This window comes from Ursus americanus, chromosome 20, assembly GCF_024610735.1.
Source record: "Ursus americanus isolate L20-20 chromosome 20, mUrsAme1.1.p, whole genome shotgun sequence".
Lineage (NCBI taxonomy): Eukaryota > Metazoa > Chordata > Mammalia > Carnivora > Ursidae > Ursus > Ursus americanus.
The window spans coordinates 12159618-12185243 of NC_142146.1; the positions used below are offsets into that span (position 1 = coordinate 12159618).

At 44.0% G+C, this 25626-nt stretch overlaps 1 protein-coding gene across 4 annotated transcripts in view; it reads right to left on the reverse strand.

Annotated features, from left to right (window-relative positions):
- Positions 1–268: 268 nt before the first annotated feature.
- SEC22C (SEC22 homolog C, vesicle trafficking protein) overlaps positions 269–25626 on the reverse strand; it is a 50596-nt gene continuing 25238 nt past the window's right edge. For 3 of the 4 annotated variants that reach the window (XM_087870130.1, XM_087870129.1, XM_087870128.1), the window contains exons 2-8: positions 16668–16876; positions 12682–12845; positions 10612–10791; positions 8340–8458; positions 7115–7180; positions 5318–5489; positions 269–5214 (exon numbers count right to left, since the gene is read on the reverse strand). In XM_087870130.1, the coding sequence (XP_087726256.1) occupies positions 5027–5214; positions 5318–5489; positions 7115–7180; positions 8340–8458; positions 10612–10791; positions 12682–12845; positions 16668–16849 (1071 nt within the window). In that variant the 5' untranslated portion in view covers positions 16850–16876 and the 3' untranslated portion in view covers positions 269–5026. The remainder of the gene's footprint in view (positions 5215–5317; positions 5490–7114; positions 7181–8339; positions 8459–10611; positions 10792–12681; positions 12846–16667; positions 16877–25626) is intronic. The other variant, XM_045798144.2, reaches the window with a different exon arrangement.

The following is a 25626-nucleotide window of genomic DNA, read 5'->3' on the forward strand; positions in this document are numbered from 1 at the left end:
TCACACCCTCTAGGAAAACAGACCTGTCACTCAGAAGTTTTTATACAGGGGCGCCTGGGTGGCTCAGTCGTTAAGCGTCTGCCTTCGGCTCAGGTCATGATCTCAGCGTTCTGGGATCGAGCCCCGCATAGGGCTCCCTGCTCAGCGAGAAGCCTGCTTCTCCCTCTCCCGCTCCCCCTGCTTGTGTTCCCTCTCTCGCCGCCTCTCTCTGTCAAATAAGTAAATAAAATTAAAAAAAAAAAGAAGTTTTTACGCGAACACACACAAGTTACTAAGCACCTTAGATTTATTCTCCTCTCACTTCTGAAGCCACCTTATTTAACTTATATATACATAGTATATAAATGGCTATACAATATTCTTTACATACGTTAACACGAGTTTAGGCTTTACTACTGTGTGAGAGTTTGTTAAAACATACCCATCATTTATTCAAAATAGATCTTTGTTATTACATGAAAACAGTAAGAAGCTTGTACAATATGGACAGCAAGCATTCAAAACCAATATATGAAGTCAATGGTTTTGCCCTGGCTAAATCAGCCTCAATCTTTTACGCTCTTAGTAGAAAAGTCTGTTAAATAAAACAGAATTCTGGGGGGGTCAAGTCCTACGAATAACTCATGAAATAATACTTCTGAAGTAACCCCAGAATCACATGAAGGTTAAAGAAGGTCATGTGTACCAAGCACAGGTGAGAACAACGGACCTGACAATCTCGCCCTAAATAAAAGGCGCTTGTGGGCAGCAGCTCTGCCGTCAGTACACATGGGCAGATGTGCCCATATCCGGCCGTTCCCAGATGACGAGCCCTTTTCCACAGGTTCCCTGCCAAGACGTTTCCCCAGAAACAGAAGTCTGACATCACTGCTCCCAGGCAGGAGAATCAGCGCTCTCCTCATTTGGGTCAGGGACGGACCTTGAGGTTGGGTCCAACCAGCAGAACCGGCCTCCCTGGACTCTGGGGGGCCCAACGCCAATGGTACCAAGAGCTCTGTGACTGGAGGGCAGAACGCAGGTTCGAGGAGGAGAAAGAGAGGCTACTACCTTTCTAGAGGGTAAGAATGAGTCCATTTACATTGCAGTCTCAGAAAATGCCCGTTCTTGTAAAACCTGGAAGACGTGGCCACATCGTGCTGCCTGGGGCACGGACCCACTTGTATCGGGTGAAAGCCTTTCTCCTCCTGCCCACGACCAAGGGATTCACCCAGGAGTCTCCTCCACTAGGCTTTATCCTCATGAGAGCATGTGGGGGGGCGGGGGTTGTTACCGTCACTTCCCAGCCGAGGACACTGAGGCCCGTGGGCCTGACTTGCCCCCAGCAGTGCAGGACTGAGGAGAAGAGTCAAGCCGATCCCCAGGCCTCCCCCATCTCTCATGGGCACATCTCCTCTCTCTTCTGCCACCATTATTAACACAGTGCACAGTGGGGTGTCCCCGTACCCGGGTGGGACTCTGCATAGGAACATCTGGAATGTCAGCAATACCAGAGCAGGGGTGCACATGTGTCTCTGCTTACCGGTCCTCCCCTGTGCTGCTCTGGGCCCACGCAGCAGCAGGCTCTCAGGGCCACCTGTCCCGCATGTTACAATGAGTGGCTGACTCCTGCGAGGAACAGCGAACAGCAGTCCTGGACAAAGGTGCCCCATGCGACCCTGACATGCCCAGAGGCAGCTGCTTGAGGCCCCCAGCTCTGCTCCTCACCTGTCTCCTGCTTCCCACGCCCCTGGCAGCCAGCCCTGCTGGGTGTCATCTTTGACTCTGGGCAGTGCTGACCCCCAAAATGCTACCCCCCTCTGAGCATGGACTCCTAAGTGTGTCCTGAAGCCGGCGGGGCACAGAGAAGAGGGCCGGGCCTCAGTGCAGGCCGCCCCCACTCTCAAGCTCCTGCACCCACCCCATCGACTACAATGAAAGATGGCTTTCATCCCTCCAGAGATGCCAGTTTCAGCCTCTGTGTCCAGGGCTGGCATGTGCGGGACAGGCACGGAAAGAGGCAGAGGAGTCCTGGAGAATGGGGGCACCTAGGAAAAGAGCAGGGAGCTCCAGGCGAGGTGAATGTTTGAATTTCAGCTCTCTTCTTGACACCCTTTTGCCCACTCCTCAGGAACTTTAAAATGATGGGCCTTGCCTCACCATGTCTGCATCAGAGTTCACAGGTGACAGGGGTGCAAGCCTGAGAAGCAAAACCAGGAGCCTCTGGTCACATTCCTCCTGCTGCTGGCAGTGGGGCCTCGTCTCCTGAGAGGAAGTGCCACCCCAAATATGCCCCCACTTGTTTCCGCCCAGGAAAAAGAAACTCAGGAGCAATCCTCACCCAGTAAGGCTAGCCCAGGGAAATGAAAACCAGGGTCTGCATGTTTCTTTGACCAGCATACTTGGGGCAGGGAAGGCCCTTTGCGCCTTGGCCCCGTGGTTGGGAAACCCTGGTCAAGAGTGCTGAGCCACATTCCCAGCCGGATACAGTAGATGGGAATAATGTACCCTGGTGTTCAAGATCTTGCAGCATCTGATCCCAGAAGGCACTTTGAAGGTTTGTTTTCGACATTGTTTCATCTAGTCCCAGATCTACCCCTGCGAGGTCAGTTGGGCAGGTAGCATTTAACCCTGGGAAAACAAAGTGCTGGAACAGCAGTGAGTCTGTGGGGTCGTGAGGACACCTCCTGCGATGGGGGGCCAACAAGGATGACACGGGGGGGGGGGCATAAAACTCCAGGCCTGAACCAGGTCAGTCCTCAGCCTGGGATTTCCCTTGGACAATATCCCCAGAACTTCTTTCCTATCGCTTGTCTGTTTCTCCAGTGAGCTGAGGCTTCTTTCAGCTGGATTCTAGTTAAACAATGTTTATGTGGTCATTGTTTTGTGCTGTTTGTCTAGTGATCTTTTCCTTTTTGTTTGGAAAAATCAATCTCAAACCCCATGTAGATGCTAATTGATGACAACTACATCCACCCAAGGGTAGATAACATCCCGGCTCGTGCAGGAGGCATTCACTAGGGAGACTCCTCCTCAGGGATGGTTCTCTACCTCCTGCTGAATGTGAATCACAGGCTCAGACCCCAAGAGCAAGAGCATCTGGGGTACAGGGCTACACGCAACACCAATAACACAAGGTCTCAAAAAAACCCAAATAAACACACAATTCACTTGTAAACTGTTCTTACCAACTTTTAAAGCCTTTTTTTTTTTTTTTGGTGCTTCTAATGTACAAGGATTTGTCTCCCCTCCTTGGCTTCCCATTCTATTTTACCGTCTCTTCAAAATTATGTCCTAAAAAGCCTTTAGATTCACCTGCTGGGTATGCAGAAAATTATGCGGATGCAGAATCGAAGGAGAGACAACTGTGACCTTGACCTCTGAAGATGGTGCCAATATACCTTCCACATCCAGATACTTTGATTAAAAACAGAAAATTGTATTATAAGAAAATAAAATGACTGCGGCGACATTTTTCCCAACAGTTTCCAGTCACATAAACTTGTTCTCCTTAAAGTGACATCAAGGCAGCCCAGTAGCAATGCACTAACAGTAACAATCAAGTGCGACTCAACTCCCTAAAATAATATTCTTGCTTTCCCCGCGGACTCAGTATCTCTTGCAATGGTTTTCAACTTTCAAAAACTATCAAAGTAGGATTTTCCAATTTATCAAGACCACATAATTCAACCCCAAATCCCATGCAATTGCAGTTGAGCTACTCAGATTCCAGACTTCTACCAAGAAGAATCCAAAGGGCAAGCTCCCCAGATGGCCTCCTGAATGGTACCGGACAACCCAGGCTGAAATTTCTGGCGACCTAAGGGATCTTATTCAGAGCCCCATTTTGGAAAGCTGTAATCGAACAACTGTTTTGACAACGAGAGAAGAGAAATAACTTTGCAGAGCACACGGTTAGTTATATCTTGATGAAGCTTTAAAAAAGTTAACACCTACTTAACTCCTGTTCATAAAGAATGAGGCCCTCGATCTAATTAAGATGACTGGGAAAGGTGTAGAGGAGAATTAATTTGGGAGGGCTTCTGGGAACAGGTACACAGGGTCAGGCACTGATTATCATTCAAATGACAGGCATTCAGCTGCCGTGTACAAGGCTGATGACAACAGCTTTTTTTTTTTTAATACCACCTGCATCTGTAAAGTGCCACTAATGCAAATCCATGTGATTCACCTACTCCAGTCTGTGGCCCACTGCAAAGAATCCTGAAATTCTCAGGCTCATAAGCTCATGCTCACGCTCACAAGCTATGATCCAGTAGCACTGGTTACTCAATTTTTAAAATGTTCAGATATACCCTGCAAATAAATACGAAACATTTCTGTACCCGCGCAGCCCCACCACCATAAAAAGTTACATATAAATTAAATAAATTCAGCTTTCTTAACCATTTTCTCAGCTTAAGTTTGTCCTTTCCCTAAATGAAGAAAAGTTCAATTTATATCCAAAATATATCTAAATATTCTAAAGGTATCATATCGGACCTACGTTATCAAAAAATGTAAACAAAATTTATCTAGCTTATATTTCTGAACCATATTTTAAAATTTTTAATTCACCCTGTATTGACCCTCTACAAAAAACTAACCAAGTCACATTTAGACTGAAAAGCTGATGCGGGTTTTAAAGTGGTTCCTCAGAGACAACTGCCAGTTACTTAAAACTAGTGTTATTGAATCTAGTGGTTTATTGCATCATTCCATTTAAAAGACCAAAACAACGCCGTTCTGATCTTCCCATAATGCTCCTTGTGAGTGAGCCCTCCGATTCTGCTGTCCTAAGGAGAGGTGCTGACCCGGAGATTCTGCCGTAAGGCTCCGCACAAAACCGGGCCTGGGTCTCAAGCCACCTCGCGCCTTCCACTGCACCTGTTAAAAATCCCCCACTTGCGGTCTCAGCCTAGTTTGGTCGAAGGGAACTTCAAGGGTGGAAACTTGAGGTGAGGTCGAGAAGCCAGAAGGGAAACAGATGAGCCTCCTAAGAAAGCCGAAGGATCCATTCATCACACCGGGTCACCTTCAAACTCCACAGTCAGACTGCTTCTCCTGAAGCTGCCTGGTCAGTATCTGATACGAAGACAGAAAAGCCACTGCTACGTGGAAGAGGATTTGCCAGACGTTCCGCAGCCCGTGCAGGTACACGTTGCCCAGGCAGATCAAGAGCAGCAGCAGCAGCACCTTCTGAGGCCTGGCCGGACTGTAGAACAGGTACAAGTAACACTGAAACGACACCGGAACGGGCAGTCCGATCAGAGGGGGGAGAGGACCAGGGGCCGGCTGCGAGGTTCACGCCTTGCACCCACACGCACGTTAGCTTACTAACCCGAATTCACTACAGTGGGGCCTGGAAGCGCTGGGGGAGGTTGCTGCCAATCACTGGGTGAAAGTGGAGATTCAGAAGGGAGAAGAGAAGTGAAACAGATGTCACAGGAGGGATGAGAACACGACACTCTAACACGCGTAAGAAATACAGACAGAACTGCCCCGGCTGTGGGCTGTGGAGGAAGAGATGTAGGTAAGGGGCAGAAAGCCAGGCCAAAACACCCCAACAAAGCCGACGGGCCTCCAACTGGATTCTTCCTTCAGGGGAGTCATGACAGGCAGGAAAGGAGCCATGCTTTTACCATTTGTTTTTCCTGAGTTACAACTCTATCAGGGACCAACGTTCCCTAGACATCCCCCTTATCATGTCTTCAAAAACGTCTCTGACACAGGGAAAGTCTCACAGCCAGGAGAGTGACCAATATTTTGTACAGGGCTCTCCCACAGAAAAGAGGCCATTCTTGTCCTGCAAAAGGTAAAAAGTAATTTTTTGGTTCCACGTTGAAAAAAAACAAGAAGCACGTTCTCAAAACACAGAGCAACTCAACAAAGGCTTAAGCTCCAGCTCCAGCGGTGGGAGAGAGGTCCCCATTGAAAGGGCCATTCAAGTGCATGCATGCAGTGGAGGGAACGAAGGCGAAGGCCGAGGGTAAGACCCCCACCGCCCTGAAATGCAGGCTTTGGGCACTTCAAATGGCAACACCCAAGGCTCTGATTTCTCAAAAATGAGGGCACTTTCAGTCCTGGTTTGAAAATTTCTTTTGACACAATCATGTCATTCTTTAAAAAACAGACCATTCTAGGATGGATGTGGAAGAGAGAAGAAGTGACCTGAGAACAGAAATTTTAACTGAAAGGAGAAAAAAAAAAAAAAGCTTAAGAATGTAGAGAAAGTACTAAAGTCCTAGCCTTTGTGGAGGATGAGGAAAGAAAATTACATTTAGGCTTTTTTACTAGAAGTAACTCTGCCTATAGGAGATTCAAAAGCTCCATTTATTCTACCCCTGAAGTATGAAGTTTACTTGAAAATAACTAAATAATAATCAAAGCCCACTATTAATGTTGTAATGTTTATCTCATTTCCTAAGAATAGACTTGAGTCAGATGGCATTACTATTAAAAACAGTTCTTTTTAACTTAGTCCTGGGTTAATTTTATTTTATTTTTTTTAAGATTTTATTTATTTGACAGAGAGAGAGAGCCAGCGAGAGAGGGAACACAAGCAGGGGGAGTGGGAGAGGAAGAAGCAGGCTCCCAGCGGAGGAGCCTGATGTGGGGCTTGATCCCAGAACACCGGGATCACGCCCTGAGCCGAAGGCAGACGCTTAACGACTGCACCACCCAGGCACCCCTAGTCCTGGGTTTAAAACAAAAACAAAAACAAAAACATGTATAAGTAGTTGTTACTTCTGCAGAAAGACTATTCTATACCTGGGCTTCCCTGACAATAAGTAAGACCCTGCCTCCCGTTAGTCAGACCCAACCCAATCCCCACGGCAATCTCATCCCTCCCTTCTTGGGAGTCGAGTCCAAATTCCTGGCTTCTGTTCCGCCATTGTCAAAGGCTCTGTGGCCTAGGGCAAGTGGCTTTCCCTTTCTGAGCCCAAAGTTCTTCCTCTGTAAAATGAGACGACTGGGCAGGATGGGCCTAGGGTCCTTCCTGGAAGGATCGGTATTGTCCATGACATGTCTTGGTGGAACAAAATCACATCTAGAAACTTGCTGATGGCTCCAACAGAAGAACAAAATAAGGCCATGGGGTTCAACCCCCTCACCAAAATATCAATGTTTCACCCACCTGGAAAATACAGGCTATAAAAGGAATAAGAAAAGCCAGAATATTTCCAATTTCCTCATGGGCAACCTAAAACAAATGTAAGAAACACAAAAGGAATATTCAGATGAATGGAAACACTAGGACATGAAGCTCCTCACACCTCATTCGCTCTGGTGCGGTTGATAATACAAAATCCCTGGCTGGGGGAGACGTAAGTCCCTGTTTATTTACCAGAACAAGGGTCGGCATGCAGCTGTTTTCAACAGCCTGGACACCCCACGTGCCATCATGTCCCTGTGCATCTGTGCTAAGCCCCCAAGCTGGATTGCCCCCGAACACCACTCCCGCTCAAAATCCTACTCATCTGTCAGTACTCAGCTTTCCCTAACTCTGCCCACCCCCAGGTACCGCCTACCTCCTTAGTGATATCACCACACCATACTTTACCATCTTGTTGGCCAGGCACCTTTTCTAGTGCATGCATATGCGTGGCCAGTATCTGGGTGTGAATAATCATAAAAACATAAGAGTGGGAGCCACAGGACACGCTGGCTAAAGACAGGATGTGGTGACAGGCGGTTACTGCTGCCACTCTCCACACAGGTCAGCCTACATTAGTCCCCTGAGACTCAGCCTCAGCTGTGCTTCGGACTTGGGCTACCACAGTCATGGCTGTGAGCTTTATGGCTCTATTTTTAAAAGTAGTATCTCTCTGTTTATGCCCACAATGATTCTGTACTTTTTATAAGTGTTTTAAATACTTGAAAACTTAGGAAAAAATATTTGGAAAGCACTGAAATAGAAAGTTGCTTTGATTGGAGCAGGCTGGTGAATCGGCTGCCTGGGACTACGGTTCCCTGACAAAACCACGGGGAAGGTGGCACCTGCACGATATAAATCAGAGTAGGAGGCTGCATTTCCAAGGGAGAAACAGCCTGAACCTCAAAGTCTCAGAATCAAATTTGCTCTTGAGCAATCGGGCCCCTGGAGTGACTCCTGGGGCCCAACGGATGTCCCCGTAGCACGCTATTTCTCACCAGCTACCCCGGCAGCCCCTTTGGCTTCTGAGGACAACAGATACAAAAGAGCAAGTCTCATATTTGTTCAACCAACTATAAAGAATAAACCTGAACATAAACATCATATTTTAATTTTAAAAACTTGAAATCTTTGTGCATAATAACTCTATGAGTAAACTGTATCCCCACATAGGTCCTTTAATTTAAACTATAATAAAAAAGGTTACCTGTAAAGAATGTTCTGCGAGGTGAATCCCACGGATGAGATTCAGAGCAGCACACATGATGTTGAGAATAAGCGAGAGGACACCCAGGGCCGTCACTGGTTCCATTCGGAAATTAGGAGCTTCACAATTAAAAAAAATAAGTGTCTAGTGAAAATAATTTCTATATGAAAGAAAAATAAACAAAGACATTAACTAGACCTCCACTAATGATAGGCTCAGTATGTTAAACACAGAATTACAAACGTATTAATTAAAAGCAGTTGCTGTTAGAGAGCAAAAAAGGCAAGAAATGAAGGACAGAATGGATCTGGAATCCGAAGTGAGTTCTTCCAGAAAGAGGTCCTTCTCTGAGTAAGCACAGGTTTTCAAGGTCTGATTTTCTTTCTATTTAAAGCAATGGTTTTCAGTCGGGGCAATTAGCCCCTCAGGGGCCATCAGGCAACGCCTAGAGACATTTTGGGTTGTCAACTCTGTGAACAGGGTGTCACTGGCATCTAGTGGGTAGAGGCCATGAAGGCTTCTAAATATCCTACAATGCCCAAGACAGCCCCTCACAACGAGGGATTACCCAGTACAAAATGTCAATATGACTTAAATTGAGAAATCCCAATTTGAAGCAATTTATGGCTTTATCTGTAAATTGGTTGTCAAATTCTGATAGCATTTCTATCATATACTTCAACTCTCAATGTCTGAACAAGGACAGTATTCAGTGTCTTCTGTGCTTCTAAAGCAATTTGCAGCAAATGCAGTTTCTTAAACTCTAAAATAATTGAGAAGAGGAGGGCAACATCGATTATTTGAGCTATAAGCTGTTTCTGGAACTCCAGAACAAATGATCATTCTCTCTTCAAAGATACCTGCTAAGGCTGATTCTGGGTCACACAATTAAATGGTGACTCCCCCCCCCCATTCTCTTACTGTGATCTTTTAAAACCATCCCTTCTTGTCCTTACATTTCACACACACACACACACACACACACACACACACACACACACACACACACAAGTATCTACCCACAACCCAACTGATGCCTTTTGTTAGTATGTTAGAGTTTCCACTGAGCTTTTATCAAAGTTCCTGTTAGAACAGAACATGCTACCTGTAAGATTCTAGCCTCGGGACAATAGAGTGAGTCAAACCACAGTAAAATGTCCTAAAAAGATAAGCAAGTTGACATTTTCTGGATTTTGCTTCTCTTGTCTAAGAGGTTAAAAAACAAAATACATATTACAAAGTTACCCCATCTTTACATAAGGCAAAAGAAGCAGCTTGGGGTTTAAATACCCAGTCTTCCTTCTACGGAAGTTAAGTCCATTCCCAGTATAAATGACAACTTATTGGTTGGCATGAGAGCCAATACAGGAATGATTGGTCAAAATAGTTTAAATCAAAACACAAAGTTAAGCCAAAAATGTGAACATTTTTAATACACCACTTTTAAAGTTCAAGCAATGAGTTTAGTATAAAAATTGTTAAAATAATTAGACTGTTATAGTGTAGACAGCTCTAGCTTTCAAAGAAGGATTCAGTTCTTACACCATTACAGAATGCTTCAGATGTAAATATCCACTTTATTTAAAAATTGCTATAATTGTGTGTAATTGTAACAAGGAATGCAAAAAAAATTATGCTTTATTACATGCTAGGTATTGAGTGGCTAATGGTGTTAATGCCAGACTGTGTCATGGGGGGCACTCAGTTCAGTAAACCACGGGGACAGAGGGATGTCCCCAGGGCTCACAGGGAACCAGACAGTGAGAGCAACAGAAGCCACAGCTCTGGCCCAGCCTGCTCTCATCCCCACCACCCTTCCCTCCCTCTGTCAAGGGGGACAGGAGTTTCTCAGTGGAGATTTGCAATGTTGCACTAAGTGATGAGATGAGATAAGGATTCACTGTCAAAGGGAAAAATAGAGAGAAACGAGAGAGAGAGAGAGAAAGAGCATGTACAAATCTATACAATTTAGTAAGTGACTTCCTTTATGTTTAAACTTGCAGACTTCACCCAGGCTAAGAGAACGACCCGCCAAGTCACTCTCCCGAATGTCATCATGAGTTGCCCCCTTCCCCCATCAATTCACTATCGTAACAGTCAAGTGTTTTGTGACAGTCACCAGGAAACAGGATCAGTCCATATATTTCCCCACATATTTTATGCACCCACCCCCAAAAACACCTCCCTGATTAAAAAAAAAAAAAAGTCAATGTCCATTTGAAATACCTAATGTCACCTCACCGTCAACACCAGAGCGCAGCGAACCACTTACCCGGCTCCAAGTGTATCTGTGTGTGACCATTCATTATCCCATTTGCCACATCTGTGTCCTCCAGAGTGAGAACCACTGGAGGCTGGAAATCCAGTTCCTCCTGAATTTTTTCTAAGCTGCTCTCCATCTGAATGGAACTTACATGGTTAAAATGCCACTTCACTTTCTGAATGATGCTGTCTGCAAAAAGAGAGCAACCCAAGTTAAGCAGCTGCATCAGAATGGGTATCATAGAACAATAAGTGCGAAATGAAGTTTACACTTCTAAGCCAGCGAGTAAGTCAGCCAGAGTGTCAAGGTATACCCAAAGGTCAAATGATTACTATGCGTCATTACTGGTCTCACCGATCTCTTCAGCACATAATACTTAAAACAGGAGTGTCTACGGAGAAGGGAACAATGCTTTCCAGAACCTCAGCGATAAGGGAGTCAAGGGATAGGGGCTTGAGTCTTAGCTCAGCCACTGCTGACAGTACAATCCAGGGCAATTCACAGAATGTTTTAAAGCTTAAAAAAGGGAGACAGTTATTCTTGAATTAATTACCCTAAAAAAAAGTCATGTGAGAAAAAAAATCACAAATAAATGTGAATATATTATACAAACTGAGATTATATATTTGAAAGGTATTGGTTTTAATTATTTTATATTTCTTAGTATTAACCCATTACCAAGTTTTAGTTAGTATTTGAAGTACAGTTTCATACATATTGGCAAAGCAAAATGATGCGTAATGCATACCTAGAATACCTACTATTACATTCTCCTCTCACTCAGTAGGGAGCAAACATGATGCCGGGGAAGGGTCTGCTGTCAGATCAGGCACAGATCAGATCCTTTAGGCACATGCAGAGCCGAGGGGGGTGAAGAACACAGCCCATGGCTGCTAATGGACTGACAGCCTAGGGACACCACAGCTGTGGTCTGTCCAGGGCTAGCGTGCCCTCTTTGCGGAAGAAGCGGGGCTCAGAGCAGCAGTGAACGAGGCCTCATAGTGAGGCTTGGGGAGAACCTTCTGTCTGTGTCACAGGTCTACCAGGCAGAGGCCTGCATCCCAGGGACTTCCCCAGCACCTCTTGGGTGACAAAGAAATGCACCAGCTGGTGGGCCACATGAGGGAGTCTGAGGGCTCTGGCAGTAGTTCCAGAAAGCACATGTGGCAACGCTTCTCTGCACCCACCAACTGCGGCCAGCCCCTCGTTCGAGAGCATCGCAGAGACAGCAGCTGTCTACACAGAGGCCACAGAAGGCCCCCCAACGCCCACCTCAGCTCCTGTTCTCCCAAGAGCGCAGGACGACTTGACTCACCTGAGAGAAACAGAGCATACACTATAATTATCAAGCCTCTACAAGGCCTCTCTGGCAACGCCTAGGAAAAAACTACCCTCTTCCAGAGCAGTATTTCTCAGCCCTCTGAGCGAAGGGCCAGTTTTCTTATTTTCAAATGGATGCAGACTGATTAAATGCAATAAAAAGACTGCAGGAATGTCAAATTACTGTATGGATTCCTGAACACTTTTTCTCTCGCTCTGTACCTACCTCAGAGTAGGCAAATAGGTTCACATACCACCCGCTGAGTAGTACTTTTTCTAGAGCAGGGGTTGGCAAACCTTCTTAAAGGGCCAGGTAGTCAATGTTTTTGGCTTCTAGGCCCCATATGGTCTCTGTCACAACTACTCAACTCTGCTGGTGAGGGGCAAAGCAGCCACAGGCGACTCGTAAAAGAATGAGCGCAGCTGTGTTCCATTTTATTTACAAAAACAGGCAGCTGGCCCTCGGACCACAGTTTGCGGACCCCTGCTTCAGAGGACTATGGGGAATAAACGAAACAGGTTTCACCATTCCCCAACCCTGCCTCAGGCTCTGAGGAGATGGGAAGCTAGTGCTAAGCCTTGAAGCTTTCCGGGCCACTTCAATCACTGTGAAATCTCAGGGTACCAGGCTGACCTCCAGGGACATGTCATAGCACATCCAGGGGTTTTCCTTGATCATCAAAGCCAAATCTAAACCATCTAGTTCGACACATACAATGCCGTAAGAGAAAGCAATATGTAAGAAAGAAGGTTACAAACCAAACTCGAGAAAGGCGTATGGCCTGGAGGCTAGACCAATACAGGTGGTGTCATAGGAAGCCGTGAATTCCCACCACACGGTCTCCAGGAAGCAGAAGGCCATGGCTGCTGGACACTGGCGGGAGCAGATAGCCATGCAAGCCACATCCCGCAAAGAAGAAAAACTGAAACAAAAGAGCAACATCTGCATTAGCAGGGAGCAGACCCTGTATTCCGGCCCCATACTCAGACACAGCCGTGCCTGTGCCCTGCCCTTGCCTGGCCTCGAACAGCCCTGTAGCCGTTTGCTGCGTGTGTATTGTCTCTTCAGCTGGGCCTACCAGCTGTGCCCTTCTTGTCCTTCCTCTAAACTAGAGAGCAGTTATTTGCCACTGACAGCGTGTGATCACTCTTTTTGATTCCTGCATGAGGGATGCGTGTTCCACAAGGGAGAGGTAGCCTCGGACTTCTCTGCATCTATAGAGCAAAATATTTTTCTTTTTTAATCCACATCAATAGCTTTCTCATGTTCAAGCATCCCGGCATCCTGAAATAAAGGTGTAGTTTGTACATATTCACATACACACAACTGCCAGATTTACTTTGCTAATGTTTTATTTAGGACTTTTGTGTCTATGCGAAGTTAAGACTGGCCTATAATTTTCCTCTCTTGCACTGTCTCCATCTGGTTGTGGTATTGGGGTTATTCTGGTCTCATAAAACTGATGCAGAGTTTCCTCCTTCTACTACTTTTCAGACTGTCGTGCTATCATTTCAGGTTCGGGGACTCGACTTCTTCTCTCTGTGGTCTACTGACTCCCACATGTTGTGGAAGAGCTCCTTTGGTGCTCTGTAATTTTTGGTGAGAGGGCACCAGTGTGGAACTTCTTTTTTTTTTTCTGTAAGACTCTCTCAACGACTGAGTTGGGGCACACTCCTTCCAGAGTGGTTTTCCATTTGCTTTGGCCAGCTACTCCAGGAGTGTCATCAGTCTGGAACCAAGACTGATCATTGAACCTTGGCTTAGGAATTTCTAGACCATGGGGGGAATAAACTTAAACCCCAATCCTACATGAGGCACAGAAGCAGGGCTTCAATGTCTTAGAAGAGATTTTGTTTTTCCTTCCCATTCAAAGCCAAGTAGAAATGAGCAGCTCCTGTACTGGTGGGCAGCTATTTCTCACTTATCACCATTCCACAAGGGCTGTCGCCTGACAAGAATGCCTTCTTCAAGTGTGGGTCTTGTTCCAACACCTCAGCCGACATAAACCCAGAGCGCTTTATGTGTGCTGAGACTCAAGTCCTGAGTTTATCATGATTGGTTACCCAGGAGCCTCAGTGTCAGCTCACACACTTAGCACCCTAACATTTTGTTCCCCTTCACTTCTGGCACCTCAGGAATTCTTTCTTTCAAGCTCAGCTACACATTTAAAACAATTTTTCATATACATTTACCCACATTTCAGGATGTTTCTGGCAAAGAGTTTTTAGGTTATACTGTTCTATCTTTTCACAATTGGAAGTCTCTATATAAAAACTTTGTCAATTAAAAAAAAAGATAACTTCCTCCTTATACAAGGAACTTTCCAGAAGAACTTAAGTCTCTCTGGGATGGGAGTATTTCTATTTGTGGGCTAACTTGTGTCTCCCCAAAAAATATGTTGAAGTCCTAACTCCCAGTACCTATGAATATGAACTTATTTGGAAATAGTCTTTGCAGATACAATCAAGATAAAATAAGGTTATAATGGATTAGGGAAGCCTCCATCCAATACTGGTGTGAAATTTCATTACAGAGACAGAGGGAAGAAGGCCATGTGACCAAGAAGGCAGAGACTGGAGTAACTCTTCTACAAGACATGGAATGACAAGGACTGCCAGCAACCACTAGAAGGTAGTAGAGAGGCACGGGAAGGGTCTTCCTTAGCGCCTCCAAGAGAGCATGACACCTTGATTTCAGACTTCTGGCCTCCAGAACTCTGAGAGAATACATTCCTGTTGTTGTCATTTGCTAATGGTAAGTGTGGGAAAATATTTCAACTCCTTAACTGTAAAATGAGCTACAGTACCCCTCACCTGTGCGGGGGCGGGGGGAAGAGGGAGCCTGTTTCAGCTGTGAAAACAATGGGGACTATTTAATCCAAAATACGAATGAACAGAACATTTTACATGCCAGTTTTCAAAAAACTACTGAAGCACCCAGAATGTCATTTGAAGTCACAGACCTCTTTTCTTTTTCTTATCCGAGGAAAGTTTTCCTATTTGCAGTTCAGCACCAAGTTCCCATAGGATGTTAGATACTCAGAATAATGAGGAAGGCACAGGGAGGAAGGTGGGTTCAGGCACCCGGAGAAAGGAGCCACAAATGCAGGCAGATGCAGCTCAGTTTCTGCTCCTGAGCACCTGGAACCCACACCACAGGGTGACAGCAGCACGTGCTTGCCACCTGGCGCCCCCTTCAGGCCGGTCCCTTCTCGCCTGACCACACCACCAGGTCTGGAATCAAGCCGGGACTTCTCTCGTTTTTCTGATTCCGAAGCTGAAATCCCCTAAAATGACCCCATCTTATCAGGTCAACTAAAAATGTACTGTTCAAGGGGAGCAGAAAGGACTTGGTAAGTGAGGGCCTAAATAATGGAAAACAATGATGTAAAATCTATGACAAGCCATTTTGAGATTTCAAACCCTCTGTAGCCCCCGATCCCTTCTGTAGAATGGCTTCTTGCTCTAAGCCCTAGAATAAGAAACGATATAACACATGAGGAGCAGCCCTTGCAGCCCAGCTGCCTGCATTCCAATCCTGGCCTTACCAAATACTAACAGGACAACCTCAGCTAGCTCCCTTACCTCACTTTCCTCCTCTGTAAACACGTACAATACTATCACCCACCTCACAAGCCAAGAAAGCGCTTAGGATAGTGCCTGCCATATAGAAAACACTGAATAACACTAGCCATCATTACTAGGATTATTGGAACCACCTGATTCCTACTTCCGCTGGAGCGTTTTCCCCACTCTATTATATTCAGTTAGATATCGCTCTTGTTTCCTCATGAGACTTTAAGTTCCTTCAGAAAAGGGACCTGCATGGGGCGCCTGGGTGGTGCGGTCGTTAAGCATCTGCCTTCGGCTCAGGGCGTGATCCCTGCGTTCTGGGATCGAGCCCCACATCAGGCTTCTCCACCAGGAGCCTGCTTCTTCCTCTCCCACTCCCCTGCTGTGTTCCCTCTCTCGCTGGCTGTCTCTCTCTCTGTCAAATAAATAAATAAAATCTTAAAAAAAAAAAAAAAAGAAAAGGGACCTACTTGTGTTCATTATTCACTCCCCTGCTGCTGTTACATAAGAAAAGTTTTAAAATTTAAAAAATTTTTAAAAAGGTGAAAAATTTAAAAAGGAAAAACTAAAGGCAAGAACCATGAGTCTTGCGGCGCCTGGGTGGCTCAGTCGTTAAGCTTCTGCCTTCGGCTCAGGGCGTGATCTTGGCGTTCTGGGATCGAGCCCCGCATCAGGCTCCTCTGCTATGAGCCTGCTTCTTCCTCTCCCACTCCCCCCGCTTGTGTTCCCTTTCTTGCTGGCTGTCTCTATCTCTGTCAAATAAATAAATAAAATCTTAAAAAAAAAAAAAAAAAAGAACCATGAGTCTTTTATTTTCTTGGCTTTCCCACTCTCGTCCTTTTCCTTCCCTGATGTTATAATCTAGACTCCCCCCGCCCCCATCTAAGGCAGAATAAACTACCAAACTAAAGGCATGAAAAGTGATTGAACCCAAGTCTCCTGATGCTCGTGAGCACTCCACTAACAGAAGGGCAAGCAGCATGCTCCGAGCAAGGGTGGGGCAATCCTGCTCCCTCAATTCTATGGCTGTAAATACCCACCACCTCAGACCACTGTCTGACAGCAGACCCACTCTAAACACACAGTGTGATCAGCCTAATGTTACCCCGACATATGGTTAAAAGTAACCCAAAGTTTGCAGATGTTCTGGAAAAGTGAACACGCTTGCTTACTGTATGTTGAAGTCACGTCCTTCCGCAGAACCTCGACCTGGGTACTGGGCCAGTCGCAAGGCTAAAGTCTTGAGCCGTCGCCTGCATTCCAGAAAATCCTGGGTGTGGTAAAAGTCAGTGGAGGCAGAGAGGGGCAGTCCATCCCTCACCCTCACCACACAGGCAAAGAGGATCATAGACATGGTCTGCAGGGGAAGTCATGAGGACACCTGAGGAAAGCAAGGTCAGCTTGTTACTGGGGCAGATGGTGGTGACAGAGACGCTTCTGTCCCTGAAACGTCGTTCTGGTTGTTTCCCCCTCACCCCCAGTGGAACTGCAAATGTGGCCTGTATTACTACTTTCCTGGCCTCTACTGCTATGTTGCTCCCTATCTTCCTCCTTCGTTTTCCTTCCTGGCTCTCCCTCACCTGTAATCCTCCTTTTCCTTCTCTCTAACAAATCTCTGACCTTCCAGAATTAAACCAACTAGGATAAGGGAGAAAGGAATAGAGAAGCAAGGAAACAGTGCCAGAAAGGTTCAGGAGCAACAGCAACAACAGGGGGGTCACGAGGACACAGGTAGCAAGATGGCCTCAAAGGGACAGGAAGACCCTGATACTGAAGGGGCAGGGGTGGGGTCCAGTGCCCTGAGCACTTCAGGTCACCCAGGGAGGTAGGTGTTGAGCAGTTTAGTTGTCTCATCCTCACCTGTGGTGGAGGGATTCTGAGCATTCAACCTGAGTTGGTGGCAGGGAGAACAGAAGGCAAAAATGGAACTGAGAGAGTAGAATGTGTCCTTCTGAATTTCTGCAAATGTTTGATATCAAGCCAGTCTTCAAAATGATGACTGAGTCCCTACAGATGGCTAAAAGAAGTCATTTAACAAATTATATTGCAGTGAGATCATAAATATTTGGCCATGATATGTGGGCACTACTAAGAAACAAAAGGAAGCAGATTCTGAGCCCTCATGATGCCCTTGGCAAATCAGAACAAGGTGCTTCTCAGGGCAGAAACAGCCTGGACTAGTTCTGCTAGCAGAGCCTGGCTAGGTTTTAGCCCCATCCGTTAACTCTGCAGGTGCCAGCACAGGCATAACCTACACATGTAGGCCCCTGTAGCCCCGCAACCAGGGAGTAGTGAGGCGGCCACTGCAGCCTTCATGGGTCTTTCCACGCACCCACACATCCTGTTGCACAGACTGGGTTTGTGAGGTCCTCTATTGATAGGATATTACCAGGTACATAAGCTGGTGGCCTTTTCTTTCAAAGAACTCCAAAGATGTAACCTCATTTGACCTCTCACTTCCTATGAGCAGGAGGAAAGCGGAACCCCTATGATGTACACTTTTCTCTTCACCTCTGTGCCTCCATGTATTCTCTGCCTGTGTCTGCTACTCCTCTGATCTCCCCATATGCAAATCCACATCAAGGACTGTCTCCAATTCACCCTTTCCATGAAACCTTCCCAGACTTGTCCAGCCAGAAGTACTTCTACCTCCTCTAAGTTCTCAGAGAGCCTATCTCTCTGTTTCCTATTTTACTAATATATCATTTCCTTTACCTAAGTGTAAGTTCTAAGAATAAAGACCATATCTAGAATGGATAAATGAATAATTATTCCCATTTTATCCACAAAGAGGCTGCAGCAGTATAAGAACACGAGAAGGCAAAAAGAAAACTTGGGCTATTAGCCCACAGAGCCTACAAAGTCCATTTGTCCCATCTCCCTACACTTTCCACTGAGGAGTAAAAATGTGAAAAGCCCCAGAAAAAATACCTCCACACACAAAATTGCTAAGTTCCCAGCACCACTGGCAGGGCCTGGCCAACCGCCACAAGGCCCTGTGGGCTATACACCAGCTGCTTGGCCAATGCTGAGACCTCCAGCACCGAAGAGGTCACCAGTGCTTGGGTATATGGAGGCTAATCTCATTACCTTCTTATGCTTTCGCGAATATTTGAAATATTTAATTTAGAAATAATTTTTTTAAAGATTTATGGGCACAAAGCCCTGATAGAGACAAAGGAAGACTACAAGATCAATGTGAGACTAGGGCTTAGGGACGAAACAAGAACTACAACTTGCTTGCTATCTTGAGAACAGTGTTATCTCAGTGAATGCAAGGTATGGCCATTCTGCAATGCATATAGAGAAGTGCTGAAGAGTACCTGTAATGAAGATGTTCTGAGAACACTACTTGATAAGAAAGAACAACAACAACTTCAACAAGAATGCTAGTCCAAGATTTAAAGACACTGAGTACTCCTCCTTACCTGCCCCCCGCCCCCCAACCCCCCAACACCTAAAAAAGGAGAGAGAGAGAGAGAGAGAGAGAGAGAGAGAGAGACAATGAATCAATGAGATACCAAGAGAGTCAGAGACAGGACAGAAACACCCCAAGGCAAAATAAGAAAGGTACTGTCCAGGGGGCTGAGTAAAGTCTATGTATGCTCTTTAAGGGAAAGCTGTATGCACATATTCCAACTGTCAACCCCAAATATCCTCTCTAGTGCTATTTTTATAGAACATCTACTGTGTGCCCGGTATTGATTTGAACCAGGAAAAAGAGTGACCTTTCCAAGGGAGAGTAATCTAAGAACCAGTTCTACTACTCTCTAAAGGAGCCACACATCCCCTCCAGGCTCTCTACTTCACCCACCTGATCCCTTCGGTGATGAAACCTGCTTCTCCTCAAACAAGAGCATTCAAGATAAATAAAACCGTTTGTCAGTTCTATCAAGTTACTAGTATTGCAAACTAGTGAAAAACACATCCATTTAAGATATTTTAAAATTTTTATGATGCTTAAATGAAGGGGACACTGTGATATTAAGTGTTACCTGTGTTTATGCACATATATGAGTGAGTGTACAGGATGGCAGCTGCCCGAGGAGTGGCGGGATTTTACACACTGCTGTACAAGTGTCTAAGAACAGAGACAATAGCACTTTTTCCTCTGTGAAATGTACTTTGTATTGCAGAAGATGAAAAAAATGTCAATACAAACAGGGAGAGGCTCATCTTTGTGTCTTTGCAGGCCCTGGTATGAGCTTTGCATACAGACGGGGTCTGGTGTTTGCAAATTCAGGTTATGAGCTATGATGAGATGGTCTCTACTTGAATAAGAGACCTGACCGCTGCTCAAAAAAGAATGAACTGGGTCTTCTGCTTCTGAAAAGGTGTAGTTTAAGTACTTTTTCCTACTCCCCCAATAGTACTAAAAACCATGGAGATTACATATAAGATAAACATAAATAAACATCTGAAAGGTGGAGCGAAGAAGGGAGACTGGCTAGGGAATTTGGGAACTGAGGAATGTCAGAATGTCAGCTTGCTCAGTTTTCTCTTTGCCTCATATATCCCGGTCTTGGTGCTGGAGAAGCTGGCAACCCCAAAATGGCAATGAATGTAGACCAAAAAGAAGAAAAAAAAAAGCCCCAGCAATGAAAAAAAGCCTTCTCTCTCTAGCCAAAGAAGCAGCAAAGGTATGTGCAGCCTAGCAAAACAGAAAAGTTTTAGACAAAAACATTCCACTGCAGTCAAACACCACAGAAAAACCTGTAGCCATCATATATCCACAACAAAGGCTGAATTAAGAGCCCAGACTTCTACTCTTGCTTGACAGTAGTGAGGTATCCCCCCCAACTCTCCATGCAGCGGGGGTGTCAGAGAAGACCGGGTAGGGAGCTACAGGCAGCAAAGAGCCAACCTCTCCCGCTGTATCATTAAGGAGACAGAATTCCTGCTTCTGTCCAGCAACAAAGAGCACTCTCTTCCCTTCAGGGAGCCAGAAAGAGGCCCCGTGGGGAAACCTGAATTTTTCCTCCCACTTGGCACTAACGAGATTGTACTCCCACCTCCCCTGCTAACACAAAGGCGAACTAAAACAGATCTAAGTAAGATCCAGTGTCTCGCAACATAATGCCCAAAATGTCCAGGTTTCAATCAAAATTCACTGGCCATACTAAGAACCAAGAAAATCTCACCTTGAATAAGAAGAGACCATCAACTGATGCTAACACCAAGATGGTAGACTTTAAAGTAACTATCATAGAAATGCTTCAATAAGCAATTATAAACACACTTGAAACAAATGAAAAATTAAAAGTCACAGCAAAGAAATAGAAGATACAAAGAACCAAATGGAAGTTTTAGAATTTAAAAAATACAATAACTGAAGTAAAAAATTCAATAGATGAGCTCAACAGCAAAATAGAGGGGACAGAAGAATGAATGAAATCAGGAAACATGAAGACAGAACATAAAAATTACTTAATTTGAACAATCTGAGAAAAATTAGATGAAAAATATTATACAGAGCCTCAGGGACCGTGGGACATAACAAATTATCTAACATACATATCACTGGAGCAAGGAGAAAGAGGGCAGGACTGAAAAAGTATTCAAAGAAATGTCTGAAAACTTCCCAAATTTGACAAAAGACATAAGCCAACAGATTCAAAAAGCAGAATAAACCCCAGAAAGGATAAACCCAAAGAAATCCATGCCAACAAATACAACAGTCAAACTTAATAAAACTAGAGACAGAAAAAATCTTGAAAGCAGCAAGAAATAATACGGGGGGGGGGGTGGTGAATAATTCAAATGACAGCAAATTTCTCATAGAAACCATGGAGGCCCAAAGCAAGCATATTTCTCAAGTGCTGAAAGAACTGCCAACCCAGAATTCTGTATTTTCAACAAAAATATTCTTTGAGAATTAAAAGGAAAATTAAAAACATATTTAGATGAAAAACACTAAAAGAATTTGTTGCCAGCACACCTGCTCTAAGAGAATGGCTAAAGGAAGTTCTCTCGACAGAAAGGAAATAATAAAAGAAGGAATCTTGGGAAAAAGAAAACACTACAGAAAGAATAAAAACATGGGAAAATACAAGAGATTGTCCTTCTCAAAGCTACCAAACTCATTCTATGAGGCCAATATTACATTGATCCCCAAACCAGGCAAAGACCCCATCAAAATGGAGAATGACAGACCGATTTCCCTAATGAATATGGACGACAAAATCCTCAACAAGATTCTGGCTAAAAGAATCCAACAGTACATTAAAAGGATTATCCATCATGACCAAGTGGGATTCATACCTGGGATGCAAACGTGGTTCAACATTCGCAAATCGATCAGCGTGATACATCATATCAACAAGAAAAGTCTCAGGAACCATATGATCCTCTCAATTGATGCAGAAAAAGCATTTGACAAAATACAGCATCCTTTCCTGATTAAAACCCTTCAGAGTGTAGGAATAGACGGTACATTTCTCAATCTCATAAAGGCCATCTATGAAAAGCCTACAGCAAATATCATTCTCAATGGGGAAAAACTGGAAGCCTTTCCCTTAAGATCAGGAACACAACAAGGATGCCCACTCTCGCCACTATTATTCAACATAGTACTAGAAGTCCTGGCAACAGCAATCAGAGGACAAAAAGGGATAAAATGTATCCAAATCGGCAAAGAAGAAGTCAAAATGTCTCTCTTCGCAGATGACATGATACTCTATATGGAAAACCCAAAAGAATCCACTCCCAAACTATTAGAAGTTATAGAGCAATTCAGTAATGTGGCGGGATACAAAATCAATGCTCAGAAATCAGTTGCATTTCTATACACGAATAATGAGACTGAAGAAAGAGAAATTAGGGAATCCATCCCATTTACAATAGCACCAAAAACCATACGTTACCTTGGAATTAACTTAACCAGAGACGTAAAGGACCTATATTCTAGAAACTATAAATCACTCTTGAAAGACATTGAGGAAGACATAAAAAGATCGAAAAATATTCCATGCTTATGGATCGGAAGAATTAACATAGTTAAAATGTCCATGCTACCCAGAGCAATCTACACTTTCAATGCTATCCCGATCAAAATACCGAGGACATTTTTCAAAGAACTGGAACAAATAGTCCTTAAATTTGTACGGAACCAGAAAAGGCCCCGAATCTCCAAGGAACTGTTGAAAAGGAAAAACAAAGCTGGGGGCATCACAATGCCGGATTTCGAGCTGTACTACAAAGCTGTGATCACAAAGACAGCATGGTACTGGCACAAAAACAGACACATAGACCAATGGAACAGAATAGAGAACCCAGAAAAGGACCCTCGGCTCTTTGGGCAACTAATCTTTGATAAAGCAGGAAAAAACATCCGGTGGAAAAAAGACAGTCTCTTCAATAAATGGTGCTGGGAAAATTGGACAGCTACATGCAAAAGAATGAAACTTGACCACACTCTCACACCATACACAAAGATAAACTCCAAATGGATGAAAGACCTCGATGTGAGACAGGAATCCATCAAAACCCTAGAGGAGAACATTGGCAGCAACCTCTACGACATCGGCCAAAGCAACCTTTTTCATGACACATCTCCAAAGGCAAGAGAAACAAAAGAAAAAATGAACTTGTGGGACTTCATCAAGATAAAAAGCTTCTGCACAGCCAAGGAAACAGTCAAAAAAACTAAGAGGCAGCCCACGGAATTGGAGAATATATTTGCAAATGACACTACAGATAAAAGACTGGTATCCAAGATCTACAAAGAACTTCTCAAACTCATGAGAAACAAATAAACAAATAAAAAAATGGGCAGAAGATATGAACAGACACTTTTCCAATGAAGACATACAAATGGCTAACAGACACATGAAAAAATGTTCAAAATCATTAGCCATCAGGGAAATTCAAATCAAAACCACACTGAGATACCACCTTACGCCAGTTAGAATGGCAAAAATAGACAAGGCAAGAAACAACAATTGTTGGAGAGGATGTGGAGAAAGGGGATCCCTCCTACATTGTTGGTAGGAACGCAAGTTGGTACAGCCACTCTGGAAAACAGTGTGGAGGTCCCTTAAAAAGTTAAAAATTGAGCTACCCTATGATCCAGCAATTGCACTACTGGGTGTTTACCCCAAAGATACAGACGTAGTGAAGAGAAGGGCCATATGCACCCCAATGTTCATAGCAGCATTGTCCACAAGAGCTACATCGTGGAAGGAGCCGAGATGCCCTTCAACAGAAGACTGGATTAAGAAGTTGTGGTCCATATATACAATGGAATATTACTGAGCTATCAGAAAGAACGAGTTCTCAACATTTGCTGCAACATGGACGGCACTGGAGGAGATAATGCTAAGTGAAATTAGTCAAGCAGAGAAAGACAACTATCATATGATTTCTCTCATCTATGGAACATAAGAACTAGGAAGATCGGTAGGGGAAGAAAGGGATAAAGAAAGGGGGGGTAATCAGAAGGGCGAATGAAACATGAGAGACTATGGACTATGAGAAACAAACTGAGGGCCTCAGAGGGGAGGGGGGTGGGGGAATGGGATAGACTGGTGATGGGTAGTAAGGAGGGCACGTATTGCATGGTGCACTGGGTGTTACACGCAACTAATGAATCATCGAACTTTACATCGGAAACCGGGGTTATACTGTATGGTGACTAACATAATATAATAAAAAATCATTAAAAAAATAATAAAATAAAGTAAAAGAAAAAAAAAAGAGATTGTCCTTCTCCTCATAAGTTCTGTGTATTATGTTTGATGATTGAAGCAATAACTATAACATTTCTGATGCTCTCAATGTATTTAGAGGAAATATGTAAGACAATTGCAAATGGGGGAGGTCACAGAGATATAAAGGGAGGTTAAATTTCTATGCTTCACTTGAAATGGCAAAATGCTGACTCCAGGAGACTGTGATAAGTCATAAATATGCACAAACATAGATGTGCATGCATATATAAGTATACACATGTACACAGCTATATACTAGAGCAACCACTAAAAAAGCTATACAAAGAGGTACACGCAAAAACACTATACATAAATAAAAATGGAATTCTAAAAGATGTCTGAATTATTCACAGGGATGCAGGAAAAAAACAGAATAAAAAATAATAAACAGAAAACAAAAAATAAAAGAGCATATTTAAGTCCTAATAAATCAGTAATTACATCAAATGTAAATGGCCTAAATATGCAATTAAAGACAGAGATGGACAGACTGGATAAAAGGCATGACCCAATTATTTACTATCTATAAGAAATTCACTCCAAATATAACAATATAGGCAGATTGAAAGTAAGTGAATGGAAAAAATATACCACACAAACATTAATCAAAAGAAAGAGTGGGGCACCTGGGTGGCTCAGCCAGTTAAGTGTCTGAATCAAGAGTCAGGCTCAGGTCTTAATCTCAGTGTTCTGGGCCAGAGGCCTGCATTGGGCTCCATGCGCAGCAGGGAGTCTGCCTGAGGATTCTCTCTCCTTCTCCCTCTGCCCCTGCCCATGTTCTCTCCCTCTCTCTCTCAAATAATAAAAAAGGATGAATTATATTAATATCAGATAAAGCAGACTTCAAAGCAATGAAAATTCCAAAGATGGAGAACATTACATAATGAGAAAAGAATAAATCTACCAAGGAGACATAAAACTAAACATACATGCACCAAACAACAGAACTGTAAAATAGGTAAAGCAAAATTGATAAAGAGAAAGAAGAAATAGACAAATCCACAATTACAGTTGAAAACTTCAACATTACTCTCTCAACAATCGATAGAAAACCAGCAAAGATATGGAAGATCTCAACAACACTATCAACCGAAGTATGTAATCAACATTTATAGAACACTCCAACAACAGAGTTCCTTTCAAGCACCCACAGAACACATAACAAGATAGATGTGGGCCATAAAACAAACCTCAGCAGATTTTTTAAAAATGCATAGAGAATATGTTCTGGGACTACAATGTAATCAATCTAGAAAGTAATAATAGAAAGGTACTAAAAACCTCCAAACACTTAAAAATTAAACAACACATTTTTAAATAACCCATGAGTCAAAAAGGAAGTCTCGAAGGAAATTTAAAAATACACTGAATAAAAAGGAAAACATATCAAAAATTTTGGGACACAACTAAAGTAGTGCTAAGA